Source organism: Crocodylus siamensis, chromosome 3 (assembly GCF_052110815.1).
Source record: "Crocodylus siamensis isolate JL-2025a chromosome 3, ASM5211081v1, whole genome shotgun sequence".
In the NCBI taxonomy this organism is placed as follows: Eukaryota; Metazoa; Chordata; order Crocodylia; family Crocodylidae; genus Crocodylus; species Crocodylus siamensis.
Genome location: NC_143397.1, coordinates 9075938 through 9099872, shown reverse-complemented (window position 1 = coordinate 9099872; position 23935 = coordinate 9075938). Strand labels below are relative to the sequence as shown.

The 23935-nt window shown below is 41.5% G+C and overlaps 1 protein-coding gene across 2 annotated transcripts in view; it reads left to right on the top strand.

Moving 5' to 3' along the window:
• RIT2 (Ras like without CAAX 2) overlaps window positions 1-23935 on the top strand; it is a 296848-nt gene that overhangs the window by 99050 nt on the left and 173863 nt on the right. For both annotated transcript variants that reach the window (XM_090037160.1, XM_090037159.1), the window contains one exon: window positions 23759-23832. In XM_090037160.1, the coding sequence (XP_089893286.1) occupies window positions 23759-23832 (74 nt within the window). The remainder of the gene's footprint in view (window positions 1-23758; window positions 23833-23935) is intronic.

The window sequence follows — 23935 nt, the reverse complement described above, 5'->3', positions numbered from 1 at the left end:
ATGAATTTTTTTATTAATCATTTACTGTAGTCTTGCTTCAGTGTAGACATTTCAGTGTAGATTTTCCAGACAGAAACACATTATTTGGTTTGGGGTATGGGAGAAGGAAGCTTTGCCCTATTCAATTGGCCATTGCAGTCAAAATTTCAGAGGTTGGCACTTCTTGAAAATGAAGCAATTTCTTCTCTACATTTAATATTTAATTATATTCAACAATGGAAACAATTTCTAAGCAGTGGTGGATGCGATCGTTTTCTGGAACAAATGGATGAGAGCAATTCACACTCCATACAATCATTGGCAGTATTACAAAGTTAATGCAGTAGAGTGTCAGGAAGGGAAGTATGACATAGTGTGGCAAACTGGCCAGCCTCCAAGATGCTCATTAGCCATGTGACTAATCTTGAAATGAATACAAAATGCAAATTAGATGTGAAAGCATCTTCCTGTTTTTGTGAGATATCACTGCAAGAGATTGTGTCAAATAAGTGGCATGAAGAGTGGAGGGCATTAGAACTGTGTCAATGTTACACTTTAATTGAAACAGGGATATGTGATGGAAGGCACTTTAGAAATTAAATGCAAATTTCTGTGAGATTTGCTGAAGTTAAAATGCGATTCACCAGTCCGTTAAAAGGCATGCTGGAAATGATATTTAATAAAACTACAAAATTGCTTGGCTGAGTTTGGGAAAGAACACAAATTTGTGACTCAAAACAGTCCACACTATATGCAAGCCAAAAAAAGTGTGTCTGTGTGTTGGTGATTACTTTGTTCCTCAGGAGACAATATGGAATGGAAACATAATAAGTAAAACAGGAACCTCTTGCTCATGATAGAAGCATACAGGTAAAAGATGCAAAAAAAGATGAAAAAGGAATAATATTAGCACACAAAAGTCAGTTTTGTGCACTTTGGGGTTGTTCAGATTCCTCTCTAGAGTGCTAATAATTAGAGGTATGCAAAGCGGACATTATTTGATTCGGATTCAGATTTGACCCAATTCGAGGGATGGTGATTCGATTCGCTGATTCAGATCACTGTCCTGATTCAGTTCAGTTGAATCAGAATCTGAAGATTCAATTCTTATTTGAAGAATCAGTGATTTGGCCATAGACACAGCTTTATGTTTTTTCTATGTATCTTGAGGTACTAGGTGAGGTACCATCTCATGAACAATGAGATGGTGGTGCAGATGGAGAGTCCCACAGAAGCATGTGGGGGTTGCAGGGGACCCCCTCTGTGCCCTCCCAGCTCAGCGATTGGCTGTGGGGGGACCCTGAGTTCCCCCTCAGACCCAAGAGGCACCAGTTGCCTAGCAGGGGGGGTCCCCCCAGGCTCCGCAGCAGTCCCGGAAGTGGACTGAAAGTACTTCTGGTCCACTTCCGGGGCTGCTGCTGAGCACACAGGAAACTCCCCTGCACTCCCGTGGAACACTCCATCTGCCCCACCATCTCGACATTCACGAGCCACGCCTGGTACCTCACGGTATGTAGAAAAAACATATATAGCTGTGTCTATGGCTGAATCCTCAAATCTTTCCAAATCTCTCCAAATCGAATCAGGGGCTTCTGATTTGATTTGGAGAGATTAATGGGTCTCCTGATTCAAGTCAAATTTGGAGAGTCAGCTGCCAAATCAAGCCGAATCACCACCGAATTGAATCATCGACCAAAGCTTCTTGTAGCCCTACAAATAATATATGTCAGAAAAGTCTTATTGTGAAGTCTCTGGTACTGTCAGGTTGAAACAGGTGTTTCATTACTAATTACCATCCAAAGCTCTCTGAATTTATAATGACAGCATTTTTTTAGCCTCATCATTATTTTGCTTTCAATTACATACTTTTTGGGGTTGTTTATACCATTTTTCATGTACTAAAACTGTTTAGAATTCAAGCATTGTTGTAAAGGATCATGTAATCTGGGATTATTTTCATTGTTTTTAATTTTACACTCTGCCGTTCTTGGTGGCTTCATCTGTAATAAACAGCATCACAGTGCTAACTTGGAAATACCACTAATCTTATAGGAAACACTATTTTGAAGAGAGTGGCTGATCTGTAGGTCTTCTTTGTAAACTTTCTATAGCTCTACTCATCATTGTGTAATCCAAGAGGTGCAAATACATGTTAAACTTTTGAAGTCATCCCACACAAACCACATACACGCATGCATGCACACATGCTCATGCACACACACACATACACACACATACACACGCAATGAGGATCCCATATTTTTTATATATAAGCACGTATGTATAGAGTTTATCGTTCCAACAGCTTTACAGGTACATCTGTTTTTGATCATGACTGCTACGGAGTGTTTCTGATGAACCAAGAATTCCCTCTAAAACATATTACAGTATAAAACCCAAATGACCCTTCTTTGGTTTTGTAAAGCAGCAAACAATATTCATCTTCATGTGCCTCTACATTTTGGGCTAGAGTCCTGAAGGGTCTGGGCTGATATAGTGAAAGAGAGGATACTGGAGGGGCCATAGGGTACTGGGGTAGGAATCACAGGATGTGGTTCTATTCCTGGTTCTACCAAGACCTGCAAGAAGACCTTGGGCAAGTTGCATCACCTCACTCTGCTAAATTATTGCCTTCTGCAAAACAAGGGTAATATTAATGTCTACTCAGTCTATTAAAGGGGGACTATCTGACCAAAGTGAGGCCCTACACACAACTTAATGGCAGTGCTCTACCTTCCTTACTGAGAGAGAGAGGAGGCTGGGAGAAAGGGGCACATAAAGTCCCTGGCTAGTATTGGAATGAGGGATTACAGTATGAGTCATAAGGACATAGATCCATTAGGAAGAGGAATGAAGTGTGTGTGGGGTGGGGGGACCCAGGGAGTTCATGGAAAAGAAGAGAGATGGGAGGATGGCATGCAGGGACCTTTTAGAGAGAACTGGTCAGATACAACGGTCTCCAGGTATGGACAGTGAGCTTGGCCCACAGAAACAAGGAAGTGTGCAAGCTTGCAATAACATCAACAGCCTGAGACTTCACCCGAAGCAATAATTTCCAGTAGTTACAAAAGACAGAGACCTGAAAGAACCATTAGACCATCCACTCACCCTCCATGTGAACAATGGAGGGTTTCCTGTATTCCTCTTCTGTGTTCTCCCATGTTCTAAACCAGTCTAAATTTAAAGTCCAAAGATGAGGCTCTCATTTCTCTCAGGAAGAAGTTTCTGACATAGTCTTCACCTATCCTGGGAAGTTGGGCTGCAAACCATTTGTAACTAGCTCCATCAAAATCCCAATCTCAAATGCTTCCCCCTCCACCCTTTAGTGTCACCCCTTTCCTAGGGTAGATTTTTTTTCCCCCCCTTTAAGGTGGATTTCCTCTTATTCCACTCAAGTGTCTTCTGCCTTTCTACTAAATGTGACAGTCTAGTAACACTCTGACTTCATTGTGCTGCCCCCTTCTTAGATGTGTGGTTTTCTGATCTGTTACTGAACTATCATCAGTAAGATCCCAGGAGCCTGCTTCAGCCCTTGGCAATTATTGAGACCTGGAAGGTTTACAGACTTCTCATAACCTTTGAGAAACACCTCCAATGACACATTTGAGTGCTTATTCAAAATGAGCTTATTTCTAAAGCTGTGGACAGACATAAAGTCTATTATTATATCGGCATGTTAGCGATATCTTTGCAAATATAACTCACCTTGCAATTATTTGAGGCCTGTTTAGAGCAACTGACAGCTACCTGTCATTCCCTGGTTTTGTAGGTCCAGGAAATACAGCCTAATCTAGTAATTTTCCTTTGCTAATACCTATGATATAAACCACTGCAGACAGATAGTTACACTTCATATTATTCTACTGAAGACAGGAGCCGGATGCCCTGGAGAGCTGTTCCTACACTTGTCATTTTTCCCTTATCGTTTTACAAATGCACCTGCACAAAGGTGATAGGTTAATCAGAAAGTCTTCCCTAGTGTTTAAGCCTCCAGTCTAAACTCAGAAAGGCAGTCACCTGTCATGGCCTGTCATCCATGCCCTTAGAAAACACAGAGTAACAGCTGCATGGTTTAACCATAGTGGATCTACCTAATGGTAACACCTATCAGTATTTGCAAAACGCTTTGAGATTTTAGGAGGGGAGGTATAACAAAGTACAAAACATAGGGCTTGGTTCTAGATTTTTCCAGCCCTGGGCAGACTCCCAGAGGAGCAGTCGCAGAAGTTAAACCCCACCGATGAGACGCTCAGGAACACAGTACTTCCTCTGTTTCAGCTGCGTACCTCTGGGCAGAGTGAAGAGCAATGTATGGCTAGCCTTTACCATCTATAATTATTAGCACTACTAGCTCCTCCACTGAGGACTCATATAGTTTTACCCAGCCTTTTGCCCCAGTATTTTATAGAGTATGTGGGTTAGTTGTCCCATTTACTTCTGCACCTCTGCGATCAAGGTCCCATTGGGTAACGAAGGACTTAAGGGAAAGTAACTACTCCTTTATGGGGTCATTAAGGATTACGATATTTAGCCGAGGGGTGGGAAAAATACATCCTGCGGGCCGGGTGTCGCCTGTGGAGGGACTTTATCTAGCCCATGGTGGGCCCCTTGGTCACATCTGGCCCATGGGGCATTCTGCTGTGCCTGGGCAGAGACCAAGGACTGGGGATGGGCACTCAACTACTGCTGGATGTTGATGGCGGTGGCGGGGAGGAGCCCCAGGTTGCATGGGCTCTGGGCTGTTGCAGGGTGTAGGGGGTTCTGACCAGCCTGTGACAGTTCCCCAGAATTACCGATGTGGCCCATGGGCCCAAGTAATTTCCCACCCCTGACTTAGCTTCTGTAACAATGCTACAACTAACCCTTAACCACTAACAGTTCTTATTTGATACCTTCCACTTGAGATTATTTAGTCTTAACATTTAGAAGTGTTCTTCCCTTTGAATTCCCCCAATGAGAAAAAACAACAAGAGAGAATCGAACTACTGTATTTCCGTCCTATGGTTTTCCTGTACTTTCTGAATTGAGTGCATCTGCTATTCACACAGATTTAAAAAAAAAAACTCTAGTCACAACTGCTATATAAAACAGCACTAAGGTAGTTTGGTATTCACAAACACTGGCTAGATAGATTAAAAAGAAACTGTTCAGCTATTATAACTCTAACAAAATCACAGCTGCTTATAGGTATAGTCTCATCAAGAGAGGCACGTTCAGAATTCTTTTATATCTGTATCTGCTCTGCTCAGAATCTAGGGTAATTCAACCCAGAACAGGAAAAGTATTAAAAATGTATTTGGCTATTGTACACAAAATAAACTATACTTTTTGTTAGATGAGCCTCATATTGTAAGTAAAACATGCTGCAGGCCCGTGTCTCGGTGACTGATGTGTTTACTTTGACTCAATCAGCAATACCCAGCAAAGCATTTCTGAAAATAAAATGAGGTTTCTTCTCTCAATTGCTCACAAAAATATCTCCATGAAAAAATAATCATAACATTGGGCCAGATCTTCAGCTGCTCTAGACCAGTGTAGCTACAACAAAATCATTTCAGCTAAACCAGATGGGGATATGACTTATGGAGATACACAGAGGGAATTAGATACCACAGCAGGGAATGCAGTTAAGTCCTGATCCCTGGAGTACAGTCTAGACTATTGTCAGGGATTGCCACCCCTCCCATATAAAGTAAGTATAGGGAGAGTTTACACTGCAGTAAATCACCTTAGATTGCCACTAGGCTCAAGATCTTAACACAAGACATATTAGGACTGATATCATTTACTTTGTTTTGGCACCCTGATGTAAAATCACACCAGAATCTGAAGCAGAGGCATGAAGAGCTAGCTGCGGCAAAATCACTTGCCATGGCAGACTCTGACAATTAGTCGATGTTACAGTAGCAGCTATAGGCTGCTTATACACATGCTCATTGCCTTCTAATTAGAGTGCAGTGTCACCTCAGCATCATGTGTATTAACCCCCGATACACTTCATAATGGCTGCAGGTTGCTTTAACTAAACCTTGTTGAATGAAGTTTAGATAAAGCATCCAACGGCCCTTTACAAAGGTGGGGAGGCTTAATACACATGCCGGTGAGGAGTTTCAATTAGAGCAGCTGCCTGGGAAGAGCTCTAGTTAAAACACCCCTTCCCACCTCTGAATATGTGTATAGGCAGCCATAGTGCCTGATTACTGGGAAAAGGGGGAGAAGTGAAAAGCCTGTGTGCATTGAGCATGTGGCTACTCCAAGATAAATGTGGATACATGACAACTAAACCTGTATGACTTACACCAGTGTATGTTAATGCTGTTCTTTTCCCAGAGGAACTACAAGAATCTGGTAAATGACACTACTATAGACTCTATATGGTGTGTGTTCCTCCTCTACACAAACGTAAAGCCATGTTACACCACTGTAAACACTATGGGTAGAATCCTATTTCACTTTATGGCCAGGTACAGATATAACACTTTTACCAGTACAAGCGACCAGAAATTGGTCTATACCATAACAGAAAAGAAGTTCGGCATGCATAGACTGGTTTACAAATGGCAGAACCCAATCTAAGATTCTGCCCCACGCCTCCAAAGGACAAATGTGTGCTCTGTTTGCTATTGAGCTAAACTATATCGCTTACAGAAAATGCTATAACTTAGATCAATTCTGCCTCAGGCTCTTTGAATGTCCTAGCCTACGTGCCTAAAGGGCCTATATGGAATTGCCCTATATGTCTGTGTGTGTATCTGCTGGAAAGAAAATAGAGAAGGTCTCTCCCATGTTTTAATATAATAGTTTAGTGTTTAGACCTGCTGTTGTGGTTCAGCGGTAAAATTCTTATCTGTCATGTGGGAGACCTGGGGTTGATTCCCAGACTACAGCCATTTCAGGACTGAACATCTGGACTTGGTCTGACCTTTGGATTCTGTCTCAATGATCTAAAGTGGGGGTGGAAGGTCTGAGAAGCCTCCATTCCTCTGTACTTCTGCCTAGGCAGACACATTGAAGGTCCTGGTGACTGCTCACATAGACACCATGATCCAGAAGGATTTCTAGTTGCCTACTACTAGTATCTAGACCACTTGCCCAGGGAGAAAATGACCCAGATTCTAGGCCCTACTCATCCAAAAAGGGATTGAAATTGCATCTGGCTCTAACACCTAGGCCAGACATCAGGCATTATCCAAAGTCCTTTTAGGGCTTCCTTAGAAATCTTATGGCCTATACTGTGCATCTGACAGCCCCTAGATAAAAATGGATAGAAATCAGTGGGGAATCTTCCACTTAAGTGGGAGCAAGGGCACAGGCTAAAGCCTAGAACCTTATAGCGTCCACTTCATGAAGCCATACACCATCCAGCTTGTTCTCTTCTTTCTGACCCCACATATCTCCCTCTTTTAGCTTCCCAGGTGGGCATCTGCAAGGGGAGGGCTGCAGCTCATTTTGGATAAGGCCCAACCTGTGATGTGGCCAATAGGCCTGTGCGGGGAAATAGGAGATGCAGGTTCAACTCTCTCTAGGTGCAAGAAACCTAGAAGAACCTGGACCTTCCACTTCTTGGGCAAGTGTCCTAACCACCAAACTATTGATCTAAAACAGGAAAGGACCATCTTCCTCCTCTGGTATCCAAAAACCACTAGTCAGTGTGTATGTGTTTGCATACATGCACATATGTGTGTGTGCGCGTGTGTGCATGTACATACAGCTATGGTTTCAGATTTATCCAGTCTTTTGTGTGCATCTCAGCAAGTGTATGGTACCATATAGTTGCCCTGAGGGCCCTCATTTGGGAAGGGAGAGACTTCTGGTCCCTGCTCCTAGCACTGTTTCATGTAAAATATATTATTAATCCTGGTCTCCTCTCTCCTTGCTAAATCTCCTAATTGCTGTGTTAGTCATGCTCTTTCTTGCTCTTTCTCCATGGGCTGATGAATCTTTAATTTTTTTCATGAAAATTAGAACAGCTTCATTGAGAAGTTCCTTTTCTATCCCAGAGGAACAAGACATTTGATGGTTATTATGGTTGTGCAACTCTTTGGTCTTTGATTCAGTTCAGCAGAGATGGGCCCAATTCAGAGATTCAGACATAGACCCAGCTTTAAATAGCAGCTCTAGGTAGCAGGGACTCATGAATGCTGCGATGCAGGGGCATATAGAGTGTCCCACAGAAGCACGGGGGGGCTCCCCAGCTCACTGGGCAACAGACTTGGAAGTGGACCAAAAGCACTTCCAGTCCACTTCTTGGTTTGCTGGGGAGCACCCTGGGGGCCCCCCTATGCCCCCCTGGCTCAGTGACTGGTGCCGCCTAAGTCTGGGGTGGGGGACACCCAGGGTGTCCCTGTGGCTGATCGCCAAGCTGATGGGGTCCAGAGGAGTGTGGGGGGCTGCATGCTCCCCAGTGGACCTGGAAGTAGACCAGAAGTACTTCCACTTCCAGGTTTGCCACTGAGCATGTGGAGGGCCCCCCTGCACTCCTGTGGGATGCCTCATCTGCCCCAGCATTGCAGCGTTCACAAGCCATGCTAGTGTGGTGGAATGCCGGGCTAGCAATTCCGGCACCACTTGGGGAGCCGCAGGCTTTACGGAGTGGGCAAGCGTGTGGCTTGTGGGGCGGGATTGGAGGTAGCTTTATGACCACCTTCGAGGTTCGCTGAGTTGGTGCAAGTAGACGACTTAGAATAAGTTGTTAGTTTTCTATAATAAGTTTGTAGGATGTCTGTTGGTTCACGGGGTTCCGGAGTAAGCCCTTGCGTTCTAACCGATGGGCTAGGTGTGGCTGCCAACTCCTTAAGTCCCAGAACTGGTCAACAGCTCATTGAGATAGGGTGTTAGTGGTAGAAGTTATTATGTAGTAAATATAAGGTAAAGTAAAAATTTGTTTTATTCACTCACCTGGCCTCACCCTCTTACGAATAAGAGGGGAGACCGGCTGGAACGAAGTTGCAGTAAATATAAGTATAGAGAGAGGCAGTCAAGAGGTGGTGTCTCCAATGTTTCTTCAGTTACAGTATGCCGGATACAAAGGGGGTCTGTTGGCCCACAGGGTTCACTAGCGAGCCCTTGCTTTCCACCCCTTGCAGGATAGGTGCGGCTACTCACTAGTTAGTCCTAGGGCTGGTCAACAGCTCATGAATGGGATGGTGGATAACAAAACTGTAACACGGTGAATCGTTGTCGATTGTCGGATTTTCGAGGCCTTGGTTTTCGCTGGGATACGCCCAGGCGGGGAGGCTGAGGACTGGCTACAGGGTGATCAAGCCTGAAGTGTTGTCCAGTTGTCATCTCTGCTACTTCCTGCCTCTTTGCCTCTTTTATAGATGTTGGTTGGACTGCCTCTGTGACACTAACTATGATATAAGCTAAGCATACAGGGATAGGATAGTTTCTTTTACATAATAGTTACTAGGTAGATTTTCTACATAAATTTCATTTCTGCAGGAATGACACTTACAGATAAGAAATGAAACTTACAAAATACGCATGTGCAGCTTAATACAAGTGTGGGAAAATATAAAGCTTTTATTTTGATTAGAAGCCAAAACTACAAGGTCACATAAATGTGAGAGTGCCGTGCGGCAATTATACAGAAATAAAATAAGACATTTACAGCTAGTACTTCAAGGTATGTAGAAAAGACTTTTGTAGCTGTGTCTGTGTCCAGATTGCTGATTCTCTGAATCAGCATTGAATCTTTAGATTTGGATTCAGCTGAATCGAATCAGGGACAGTGATCCTAACCAAGAAATCAAATCACTGTCCCTGATTTGGGCTGAATCTGAATTGAATAGGGCCTGCTTCACACCCCCGCCCCCCCAATGATTACAACATTCTTGTGCAAAATGAGCTGGATTTCATCAAGTGGAAGAAGGCATTGAAACCAGGTCTATCACAAGCTTGCCTAGCTTTCTAATCCCTGAGCAGTTTGTCCTCTGCCTGAGCTTTGTCAGAACATGTTGCAGAACATGAAACATTGTCTGTGGCCTGATCTGCATACCCATTCCAGATGAAGCTCAGGTGAAATAAGTAGTTTAATGAATAGTTTCTGGATCCTGATAGGGCTTAGGAGTAAGGTAAATGCTCTCTTAGTGACCCAAGGACTTGGATGAAGGGACATTTGCCCAGAAACAGAACTTTAGGCACCTGGAAAAAACAAACTTTTGGGATCACCAGAGTTAGGAGGCAGGCGAGAAGGAGGTTTTGAGGGTGGAAAATTTGGATTTAGGTACCCAACATTAGAATCAATCATCAAAGTGTTGTTTTGACTCCGCAGTGTCTTAAATAGTTTCCCTACTCCTCTGTACTTGATGGTTTATTTAAACGTTGCTTTATATATTTGTAACTTTTTCTCATTCTATAATTTCTCAAGGGTACTATGAGTTGACTTTCCTTGTGCCAAATGTGTTCCCACAAGAAAAATGCCTCCATTAACCTTTCTTTTCATAGAAGCCAGGAGCTTTCTTCATCTGACTAAATCCAGGGTACCATCCGTGTTAATAGCGCCGTAAATGTAGTCAGCTCATTAATTACTCCCCCTGAAATGATAGGAAGTGAATTCATAGCTGTCAGATCCTCCCACTCACTAACCCAATCATAGACTTTAAAGAGTAGTGAAATTGCTACCTGCTATTCTTGTTCACCAAGATGAGTGTGCTCAGACTCCTGTTAATTATCATGTTTTGATTAACCAAGAGTACTTTGTTCACTTTGTTCATGTACATCTTTGAAGTAAATGACATTTTCCTGGCAGCAGAGGAAATAATTATATGGCTTTATTAATTATTATTACTAATAGTATCTTTATTTCAAGTGGCTTCAAGCTGATGAACAAGTGGTACAGCAAGAGTTCACCTGAGCTGCCTTTATACATGAAACAGCAAAAAATATTATCATTTATAAGGAATCACATTTTCTCTTTACAGTGTGGTCTGCAAAAATGTACAAATGATAGTCAGTTGAATCACAGGAGTTGTGCTACCCATATCAGTGGGAATATTTTCATCAGTAAATTTCATTGTGAGCTCAAATGTTTGGTGCTCTGGGACCTATCAATCTGATCCATAACCTATGGAAATCAATGATCCACCACCGTGTGATGTTCCATGCCCCATGAAAGCTACTTATGTAAGATTAGTTTCTCACAAGAGTGTTTTGCAGAATAATGCCTTAAGTGGGAACTAGATAGCTCAGCTGATAATAGCACCTGTATCATTTTAGCCCCGGATCACCTGTTTTAAATCTTACCCAGACATGTAGTGACTAGATGAAATCAAATGTCGCAGCTAGATTTTGTCAGTTGTCATCCAATTATCAAAACATATTTCTGTCTTTCTCCTGAGTATTCATTATCATAACCAAAAGGTTTCAATAGGGGATGGGAATTGGTTGATTTCATACCCCGTTTCCCATCGGATGGGAGCCTATGTAACCAAATAATATCACTTTATTAGACCATGTTTCTAAAGAAACAAAAGATGGCACTTTGCTTTCTAATTTTTTTTTTTTCCTGTTGGAATTGCAATCAGAGTGAGAAAGCAAATCCTGGTAGTCTCACTTTCCAATAATTATTGTGAAACTTATTGTGAATCTTGCTTTTCATTTTCACTAGCATCCAATCTTTTCCAGCTCTGAATTTCAATCCTGAAAAATAGGAGGTATATTATGGGAAACTACATATACCTACAAAACCAGGTCAGGTTTCTTTGAGACTTGAGGTGGGAATCGGTCTATCATCCAAACTTACAAAATCAGGTCCTTATTAGGAATTTATAGCTTAAATCTGTCTCTAATCTTGAGTCCTTGCAGTAGATATTGACAGTTTCTTAGCAATGTAGATACCCTACTTGTATGCTGTATTTATCAAACCAACCCTTGATCCTGCCAGACCCCTTCAAACTTGAACATCTTTGAATGTAATTATTCTATTATTCTTTACTAATTGTATCATGTTGTTTACTAATTGCCCATGTTCGGGGGGTGGGGGGAGGCAATGGGGGTGATGACTGGCTGCGGGTGCTACTATGGCTACATTATTTTTAATGGGGTCTTTAACAGTAGGCTAGACATGCATCTGGCTGGAGTCATCTGACCCCAGCGCTCTTTCCTGCAAAGGGCAGAGGGTCAGACTCGATGATCTTCTAAGGTTCCTTACAACCCAAACATCTGTGAATAGATTAATCTATGAATGCTTAGGAGTTCTAGTGATCAGCATGTACCAACTGGTTTGTACTCTTGGAATACCTACTTGATCTAAAAATGAAGATTTTATGCTGGCTTTTGTATCCAGCATAGTATTTTACCTCTCTCCCTCTCTTTCTTTCTTTCTCTGTCTTTTCACTATCTACTTTGTTTCCGAGAAAAGATTGAAAGAAATAGATATTTGGGAGTGGGGAGGGGGGTTGTGGTGTATATAATATCAGTTTTCAAACATTTGAAAAGTTGCCACAAAGAAGGGGGAGAAAAAAATGTTCTCCCCTGTTATATGGTGCTGGCTCCTACCTTAGGGGTCTATAAAAGGCGGCTTGATTACTACCTAGTTGGGGTCATATGAGCTTAACTTAGTGGGGGTCATATGAGCCCAGTATTCATTCCTGCTCAGGGCAGGGGGTCAGACTTGATGATCTGCTCAGGTCCCCTCTGACCCTACTGCTATGGATCTATGAATGGAGAGAAGGACACAAGGCAAACTACAGCAATACAGATTTAGATAAAATCTTAGGGGGGAAAAAAAAACTTGCTAACTGTAAGAACCCTAGAACAATGGAGCAAGCTGCCTAGGGAAGTTGTAGAGTCTCCTTCACTCAATGTTTTCAAGGTCAACCAGATAGGCATGTGTCTGAGAACAGTGACCCCAGGGTTTAGATTAGATGACCTTTGTGACCCGTTCCAGGTCTAAGATTTTGTAACTACTCTTATAGCCTGTATACCTCCAGCTTGCTACAGACAGGCTCTTCACATCAGTGCCTTTCATCAGCAGAAGGCACAGAGCAAGTGGGTTCTCTTTTTGCAGTTTTGCTTGCTAATAAACTGAATGCACAGTAGAGCAGAATGGGGAAAGAAAGTTCTGAATTCATCCCCCAAATGATTCCTGTTGCACAGTCCATCATTGCACGGATAAATCTGTCTGATTTCAGACAACCCACAGTAGAAATGACGCACGGCTGTGCCAGCTTCCCCTGACCTTCAGCAAAGAATGAGAGGGTAGCAAAGTAATGAACCTAGAAGCAGATGAAGTGTGTGTACTGATAGCCTGTAACAAATGAGGCTGAAAGTGTGCCAAATAATACAGCTCACAACTGGGGTGCTTTGGGGGCCATTGAGAAGGTTGAGGAGTAAATAATCTACTCTGAGAATCAATCAAGCAGCTTCAGCAGCTGCATGTTATCAGTCCTGCCCTGCAGTACACAGATCTGAAACATTAGGCAGCCCAACGAGAAGGAGACACTTATTTGCAAGCAGATGTTTTAAAATGGATACATAATGACATTAAACGAGGGGCATTGTGGTTAGGTGAGACACAGCACAGAACACCCTGTTAGGAAGCGTTTGGCTTTATTACGGAGACGGGACAGAAGTCAGCTAGGGAGCTAGACATAATGGCACTTAAATTGAAAGAAATGAGACTGGAATGAAAGCTGAGATAGGTGTATTCTAAACTGCTAATAATTTTCCACCAAGTAGTGCATTGTATGAGACCCCGGACACCTGAGTTCATTGCCACATGAAAACACCAACTTCCCATGTGACTTCACACTGGTCACTTAGGCCCAGATTCATAGGGATAGTTAGGTGCCTAAACTTAGTAGAAATCAGGAACCTTTGAGGGTTTGAACATAAGGACATAAGGATTACCATCTACTGGGTCAGACCATAGGTCCATCTTGCTCAGTATCCTGTGTCACACAGTAGGAGAGACGAGATGCTGAAAGGGAGATAGCCAGGGTCTTTCCCACTGTTCCCCCCTCATTTGCAGCCTCTGGCATTGAAGGTCTAGGAAGTTCTGATTCAGAGGCTATTCCTAACTCCCAGGCACAGTAGCTACTGATGCCCCTTTCCTCCAAGAAGCTGATCAATCCCTTTTTGAATCTGGCTAAAATGTCAGCTTCCACAACAGCCGGTGGCAACGAGGCTCACCCTTTAACAACACGTTGGGTGAAAAAGGACTTTAGTTTTAAACTCAGTGCCTACTACTTTCATTTTATACCCCCTCGTTCCTGTATTGTGAGAGATAGTAAATACTAAATCCCTATTTACTATCATTTTGCCATTTAGTAGTTTGTAAACCTTTATCATGTTCCCCACCAGCATCTGTTTTTTAACCTGACTAGGCCTAGCCTCTTTAGTCTCTCTTCACATGAAAGCCCAACTATTCCACTAAGCATACTTGTTGCCTTTCTCTGGACCTTCTCTCATTCTTCTATATCCTTTTTGAGGTGTGGGGACCCGGACTGGGCACAATTCCAGCTTGCAGTTGCCTTCTTAATGATCCCTAATATTGCATTTGCCTGTTTGATGGCTGCGGTGATGTTCTTAGAGACCTGTCCACAGTGACTCCCAGATCTCTTTCCTGTGTGGTAACAGCTAACGTAGAGTCCATCATAGCGTAGGTATAGTTTGGAATATTTTTGCCCAGGCACATCACTTATCCACATTGAATTTCAACTGCCATTTAGTTGCTAATTCTTAATCTTCCCAGATCCTTCTGTAGTTCCTCACAGTCTGCCTTGGTCTTTACCACTTTGAATACTTGTGTGTCATCTTCCAATCTGGCCATCTTGCTACTCATCCTCATTGCCACATCATTTTTTTAATATGTTAAATAGCACTGGTCCCAACACAGATCCCTGTGGGACCCAAAGTTTCCCTCTTTCCATCCTGAAAACTGACCATCCATACTCACTCTTTGCCTTTGATCTTTAAGCCACTTTCTAATCCACAGGTAGACATTCCCTGTGATCTCATGACTACTGGTGAGGGACCTTGTCAAAAGCTTTTTTGCGACTCTAAATATACTATGTCAAATATACTGTCAAGCAAGCCTACTATGTCAACTCATAAGCATCTGAACATAGTTCAGCCTGCAGTGTAGTTACAATGAGCAAAGATGGTATTATTACACTGATCCTGATCTAGAATAGGGGAACAGGGAAACTTTAAGACAAATTATGGTTGGGGAGAACACACCGAAGTGGACCATAAATGGGGTACAGATGCAATGAGCTCATAAGTGTAATAAATACTACTTGTGGTTTATAAGCTTAATAACATGGGTATTATTTATCTGTCCCATCATTTCTCTATTTTATACAGCTTATAGTAACAAATGCAATAGAGTTCCTACCAGTCTGGTTAATGAGAGTGCACTCAACAACATATGAATGCTTTAAGAAGACTGTACACTGCAACTTATTGGAAGCACACAATGGTCAGAAACAGCCTGAAACAGCCTTATATCTGTTAACTGTGGGTCACTGAACTATGAATCTTCTTAATAAGGAAGAACGTTTCTGATATTCATCAGATAAGTTGTAACTCTGTTTTAAACCACATTTTTTCAATAAAGGTATTAAAAATCCAATTTTTAGGGGCAGTCATAAGATAACATTCTTCTGTTATGAAGGGTCTAAAACTAAAATATAGTTTGATATAGGAGGATTTTTTTAAATGCCTATTAGTGAAAGCACTCTTTCTTAGTGCTGACCAAACTCTTTGGCAAAGGGACTGACAGATGAGATATCGATAAGGTAGAAAGATGGAGGCTGCCAGAAGCAGCACTTTGAAGCTGAAGAAAGATCAAATAAAGAGCCTGGTCTCAAGTGTTAAAAATAAAGCTCCACCACTTATGATGTTTCAGCTGGCAGTCTTTCAATCCTTATCGCATTCGGCCTTCCTAATCTCTCATGATCCATGCCATTTGATTTCACCAATAACTGAGCAAAGTACCATCCACATTGACAAATCATCAGTTTCCAATCATTGCATTTCTATTTTGATTCTGGATGCATAATGTCTGGTAGGTAGGTAGTTTATTTTTGAGCTTTCACTAAAACAATACAGTAAAATCAACAAGATGCATAAAATTATATAATCCATGCTTTTACCAATAACTATACAATAAGTTTATACCTTAAACCAATTTAAATTAAAACAAATATAATCTGCTGATAGAAAAATAGATCAAATTTGGCCCACAGTTTCTCTGCCTCAGTTCTCCAACTACAAATGGGGGGTGAACACAAGTGAGATTGGAAGGATAAATCTATTATCCTCCCTCAGTAGTACAGTATTGGGGTACGGCATATGCATAGCATATTATAGCTATATATGCGTTTTTCCTACCTTACCATCTTAAGTGTTTCGAAGCTTATCAGGCATTGTTTTACCTGCCACTGAAATGCAACCACTTCTAATGGGGATTCAGCAGGTGATCAACAGTGCACCATAGTATTTAAGAACTGTCTAAGAGAGGAATTATAACATATTTAGTTGAAACTAAAATTTACTGTAGTTACCCACATCTGGATTGTCAAGGTCATCTGAGAACTCTGCTATGCAATCTTTGCCATGGTGAGTGGTCAGGGCTTAGGTTCATTGTGTTATCTGAAAATAACTCCATACTAATTCGAATGCATAACACGGAAAATGGAACACTTGAAAGAACCATGGGCCCATCATACAAGGTGTAAGGATAACTAATGGATGAATCCACTTACAATATGCACTTACACCTTGTCACAATTACCAGTAGTCATAATGTGACTAATGCTTTGTTTCCCCAATACTATTCATGTCTTGCCAGGGCATATGCTGTATTCTTTTTTGTAATAATAAGGCTCTCGGTGCAGTATTGACTACACTGAATGCTACAGTACCTTTTCTCCTTCATTGTATTGAAAAACCAAGCTACAGCCAAGATAAATACAGCGTCTGTCTGGTTATTGCAAGGATAGATTTAGAGAGTGAGGGCTTGTGTGGCAAAAGCTTGTGGATTCCACAAACAATCAACAATCATTTCCTTCTGCCATTGAATATATTCACTAGAGTCCTGCAAAATGAACAGTGAACTAGCAGGGAGATGATGCAGCATTAAGGCTAATAAGAACAGCCTGTGTTGGGAAATAAAGAATGGACAGCACAATGAAAGGTGCAATTCAACATTGATAAACATAAAATAATGAACATAATTTGAAGCAACATGATATATACAAATACTAGTTGAAGTACCTGTTCTTCGCCCGGGTTGTTATTTTTGTAATTTCAGTGTTTCAAAGAACTTAGTACAACCTTTTGAAGTCAAATATATTGTTTATTTATAAAGAACATGCTACAGCATTTTTAACAATCAATATTTAATGTAGAGCAAAAAAAAAAAGGCAAACATCAATATAATACTGACAATTGAACTGAATTCACTACATCCAAACTGGAGTGGTACCATTTTCTTAGGTGAGAAGTGAAGTAATCCCAGTCCATGGAAGCCCCCAAAAGGGTCAAGGGAAAAATAACTCACCTATAATTTTTTTGGGGGGTGGTATTCAGTGATTTTGGAAGATTTTAGATAAGACCAGCCATTTTGGAGTTATAAGTGAACATATACATACAGACAGACATATGCGTCATTTTGTATGTATAGAGGTGGTTCTAGGCTCTGTGTGTATATGTGTGTGGGGGGTACTATACAGTATTGGAAATGGACTATTTGACTACACAGATCACTAGTCCAATCTGTACAAGTTCCTAACAGAAATAAGGAAACAAAGATGACACTTCCACTAGAGCCAAATTCAGTGCAACGACAAGGCATAAAGCCCACATGACAATAAGGATGTAAGTACTGTGACCGTGAACCAGTTTTCCTATTTGGAGAATTCAGGCAATGCCATTTACCTGACCTTATGAAGTGCTTACACATCCACTGAAGTAGTATTACAAACCAATTGGCAGCAGAGCTGTAACTCTGTATGCCTTGTCCTAATGATGTGTGCCAGCCCTTATGTCAGGGCTGTCCAACTTCTATGTGGCCAGAGCTCTCATGTTACACGAGCTACAGCAGACACTGCCCATCTCCTTGGTGCCACTAGCAGCAGAAGTGCTAGTTGTTGGAAGGAGCCTGTATCTAAATGGGGGGCAGGGGGGAGCTTAGTGAGGCAGGGGATTCAGCACATGGTGTAGTAGGAGTCCACAGAGTGTGCAGCTCTAGGGACATGTGGCCCCAGGGCCCTGCAGTTCCTACTACTGTAGCCTACGGCGGTGCAAAATTTCAACAGATGTTTCATTTCAAAGGTGTTTCAACATGTTTCGAGCTCAAAAACTGAAATGAAATGTAAGGCTTCAAAACAGCTTTGAAATGAAACGAGAGCACTTAAAATGTGTTGAGAATTTTGAAGAGTTTCGAGTTTCGGAGCCAGGCTTGCAGGAAAATACTAACTAAAGAGAGGGAGGGGGAAGAGTGGGGAAGGAGCACTCTCATATTGACTGTGTAGCTGACCAGTGACTGTGATCCTGCCCTGAGGTCCCTTCCAACCCCAGTGCTCTGGGAGAGGGATGGAGAAGGAGAATAAAAGCATTGTTTGAAATGAGCTTTGTCAGATGTGCCTTTGTCATCTTACTGAGCGGTGTCCTCCAGCAGCATCAGGAAGGCTCTCACTTCCTATTTGCTAGTCTGTTCCTAGCAAGTGGGATACAGTCCTGTCCGAAATACCCTAATACCCTTTCCTAACCCATTCCTTTCAATGTATTCCTCCCTCAAAATCCTCTTGTTGTTTTTGTTATTCACTGTCATTCATTCTCCACATAAAAGAAATCTGTGTTTTTCCTAACAGTCTTCAGGGACTGTGCAGGAAAGCACAACATATATTACAGAACATATATTTATCTTTACATAAATACATACATTGCATTGCAGAAACATGCACAGATTTTCCAGCACATGAAACATGAAGTTGGGGAAAGTCTTGCTGGATTCCATGTGATTACTTCTGACAGCGAGGATTTTAGGATCATATCCTATAAGCGAACGTTTAGATGATCCTATGGCTGCATCTGCACATTTAGCTAATTGCCGGGCTGCAAGGGAGCGCTGCCTCTGTGTGTGCTGCTCCGCTTTTTTTTCTGCAGTTTTTTATCCAGGGGGCAATGCACAGGGAAAAAAAAAATCAGAACAGCACAGGCAGCTCAAAAGCAGAGCTGGGCCACCCGGAGGTTGGTGACCAGGGTCCTTGCAGCAGAATCACCATTGCTGCAGCCCCAGGATGCCCCCAGGACTCCAGGTAAGGCTGCTGGGGCCAGCCCAGTGCAGACCTCAGCCTCCCTAACCCACCTGGGGTAACTTGCCATGTGCCAAAGCACATGTGCATGGATATTCCCTGGGGAACAGTAGCATCGGTGCAAGGTGTGCCACTGCTACTTGTCCCCAGGGAACCAAACATCCTGCATGTCCCAGAATGCTTAAAAGGAAATAAGGGTGTAAAAGGTAACCTAGACACATCAAACAGGAGGCTTTTGTTGTCCTTCAGGAGAGTAAAAAATGCAAACTGACAGTCTGAACATCTGTCTTTTCATTAGATACCTGACTAGCAAAAGAAAATGCCTTTTGGCTGCAGTATTTAAAGAAATAGCTCATTGTTTCTAAATGCATGTTGTTGACACTGTGCAAGACAGAGGAAAAAGGAGAATATTTAGACAAAAGAGTTGGGAACAGTATTATCTACTGCAGGAAAGAGCAAAGTGACCTATATTCCAGGAACAGAAGCATACCTTTGTGATGCAGATGAAAACCCCATTCCAACTCTTCTTTAGGTTGTAGCCCATCCAAGTCTATTTGTCATAAAGAGGTTACCTGATCACAGGAGAAGAAGCTGTCTGATATATTTTTTATGAATCTAGTTTAGTGAGTGGTAAGAGAATTTATGGTATCTCCAATCGGTAATCTCCAGTCTGTATTAATTAATGTGCTCCTGGCTCCAGAATTATGTCCTTAAAGGAAGGCAAGAGGAAACATGGGGTTTTTGTACATGTATACATTTTACAGATAATGTATACATTTTACAGATAATCTGGACTTACTGAAAAGGCTTATTAGAGATGCTTGTGTCTTCTTTAAATAACTGAGTATGTATAAAGCACACAAAGGACAGCTGGGATGTGAAAACAGTGAAGTATGTTTAGTGCACATGAAAAAATAATTCCCCTCTGCTGAGATGAGATGGAAGGAGAAAGGAATTAATACCAACAAAAAATAAGAAGAATTAGAGGCAGTCAGAAAAAAAATATGTTTTCCTTCTTTTGAGAAATTTCAAAAGGTTCATTTAATTTTTTTCCCCTCAGATAAAAGTTGTGTGGTTTGGGGAGGGAGGGTGACCTTTTTGTGAACCCCCCCCCCCCCATGTTTACTTAAAGCATCCATTTTTCATCAAAGTAAAGTTTTGACAGATTTTTTTTTTTCCAGCCAGTTTCTCCCCTTACAGTTGGAACCTGGAAGACACGGGGGAAGAGGAGCATGGCACAGATCAGTGGGTGCATCTACACAAGATGCTATGTTACTGTAGCAACGAGCTGTGGCAACATAGCTCGTCACTACGGTGATGTAGCATCAGCGGGCATGAACTGGGATGCTGACGCTACTGCGCAGTAGCAGGAAACTTGTTGTTACTGTGCAGTAGGGTTGGAAGTGACTCGTGCACCACCAGGACTGTGCAGTAACAGCGGTTACTGTGCAGTCATTTAGTACTTGCTAAAGCACATTGTTTCTATGACCTGTTGTGGCATAGTACTTGTTAAAGCGAATATTAAATGACTGCACAGTAACAGCTGCACAGTTAACAGATTTTGCACTTACAGTGATATAAGTGAGATAAGATACTTGTCCGAACCATGGACGCTAGAAGGGTGAAGCCCTTGCGGCATGAATGCAAGGCTAGAGTTGTAAAGCTGACAATTTGCATGCATGAATTAGTAAGTATATAATTATGTATATACACATAAATTATACATATGGCTAGTGACAGATCTGCTCATTTTTGGTGGAAAAATATCTATCATTTGTACTGAACCCAAATTCTTCAGGCCTGTTCTAATTAGGGTTGCCTTGCTGGTCAATTGACCGGTCAAATATTGTCAACTGGCTGGTCAACTGACTAATTATTTTTGACTGGTCAAACATTATAGCATTTTTTTGTAGTTTTCTTGACAGAAATGTGATTTTTTACTGTTTTTTGTCACATTTCTAAATGGAAAATTGGTGCTTTCTTTGCATATTATTTGGACCTATTGGCATTTTTTTTTTTTACAATTTTGGACCAATATTTGATTGGTCAATTGACCATATTTTATTAGATGGGTTAAATACCCAAGGCTAGTTCTAACAGACTAAGCAAAATTGTAGCCTGCCTTTCCTGGTGTATATTATGTAGACCAGGCATCGAAGACCCTCATTGACACCCAGTGGAAAGACCGCCATTGCCTTTTCTCTGTTCTTGCATATTTCACTTCAAAGTCAATAGGTTTACTTATTTAGGGGCAATTAGGCATGTGTGCAAGCGTTTTGCTGAACTAAGGCCTGAAAAAAGGGAGGGATCCCAAGGAAAGATTCGTATGTGAACATGTAATTAAAACTGCATGGCAAGGCATGCTCAGAAGGGGGCAAAGTTAAAAGTGCACAGGCAACGTTCACGCTGGCCTTCCTTTATGTATGAATGCTTTATTTAACTGCTGCAGTGCTCATTTAATGCAGCCTTTCCCAGAGACTATTATCATTTTATGTATAACTGAGGAGTGTAATGTCTCTAAGAACCGTTTTGGAATGCGCTAATTATAATTTTCACGATCCACGGTGTAAAGCCATTAAGGGCCCAATCCTGAACCTTCTCTGACAGTAAGGGGCTTGTGAGCCATGGGATGCTGCTGGCCATATGTTCATGCTGATTAATGACACTTCTCAGGTGCATTGGAAGCACTTGTCTTCACCTCATGCCTCACTGCACAGCCAAGGCACAACATCAATCACCGTAACCACTCAGTCTGCTGTGCATTATTGTTTAATTAAACAACACAGATAATTTCTAGGACTGTTTCCAGTATAAATATTGTCTGACGTCTAGGCTTCATTTAACCTTAACAAGGAAATACAAACAACAAGGAGGGGATGAAATATAAAGCTGAGCAAAACAAATTACGCAAATATTAGTCCTTCCCTTATTCATTTATTTATTATTTAGCTCAACAAACCATGAGCAAATGGAAAGGTCCACAAGGCACAGTTGTTCAGGCTGAGGATTTATTAAAAAATAAATCAATTCTCCTATCTTCCAGGGATGTTGAGAGACTTAATTGGTGTCTATAAAAGGGACTGATCCCAAGCTTTGTACAGCCAATGGGAATCTTTCCCATTACCTGGGAGGTCCTTTTGCCCAGCAATTTGAAGGACTGAAATGAAGCCCTAGTGTGGAAGCATGAAATAATAAGGAACATTCACCTCTGTGCAAAGAGGTCCATAAAACCTTGCAGATTAAATGGTGCCTGGTTGCTAAGAAACTATGGGGTGCTGGCCCCATGGTTTGTCCCAAAAATAGAAAGCATTTGTAATTACTTTTTAAAGAGACATTTATCTCTGTTAAATTCTATGATGGGGCTATGAAACAGGGCTGCTTAACATGCACCCTTTAGCTCAAGGGGAAATCTCAAAATTATTGGACCAAATACCCTATCAAATACCTGAAGGCATGCAATTTAGAAGCCCCTCTTCTTCCAAATAAGCCCTTATTTGGATGGTTAAATAGCATTTTTGTTCTCCTTCAGACAAGTGCCTGGGCAGTGCTGACAGTTACTGACCCGATTCCTCCTCTATTTAAAACAAAATACCCATTTAAGGATTAAAGAAGTTTGCATGCAGACAGAGAGGCAGATAGTGAGATTTTCTCAAACTTCTCCATTTGGAGATTAATAAAACACTCTTCTGGCTTTGCAACCTATCTGTCTGAAGTACAAAACTGCAGACAATGAGAGGCCATTACTAGATTGTGAGTCCCTCTAAACAGATCTGCATTATATTACGGGCAGGTGGCGTTGGACCCAATGTACAAGCACGATATGTTCTACAGGGAAGAATAAGAGATAGATGACTTAAACCTCTATTTATAGTCTTGTTCATTCCTTGAAGAAATGAGAGAAAAACAGATCTCTCCATTAGCAGAAAATTTTAAATACTGGGCTAATGAAGAAAAAACAATCTGGCGTCTTTCTCACAATTTACAGCCTGTCTTCTACTCCTTAAGTGTATTTTCATTACTTGCACAATGAATAAGGGCCCATGTCAAATTGAATTGCCTGAGTTTAATTTTTGTACTCTAACATTTTACATTGCTTGACTTTATCTATTCTTGGATCACTGCATGCTACGCTATAACTTAATTTTGTTTAAATTGGCAGAATGTGTGATCTTATTGGATGCTTTCACCAATAACCAAAAAGTATATAATCTTATTATTCCATAATTTTATCATCCATTTTATTGCATTGTTTTAGCAAAGGCTGTAAATAAACTTCTAGTACTGCCTAGGTATTAGTTAACTTTCTACATAGGGGTGGCATACCAGGGTCTTAATCCTCCTTTTCAGAATTTCCTTCTAACATTTTTAGGAAAAAGGGTGGGATTTCCAAAATCCTTCTCTGACTCAGGATTGATGACTTTTGAAAATCCCACTGTAGAGATGCAAATGTGTTTCCTTTTCTATTCCTTAAGTTATCCCTGTGCTCAGCCAAACTCCACTGTGTTTTTCAGAGGATGCCTATAAAACTCAAGTCCGAATTGATGATGAGCCAGCTTATTTGGACATTCTAGACACTGCTGGACAGGTGAGTAGTTTCCTAATGTAAACCTTTCTGAGAAAAAAAACAAAGATCTTAACCTCAAATATATGGGTCACAGGCATGGAGGCAATCTTAACTGTTCAAACAA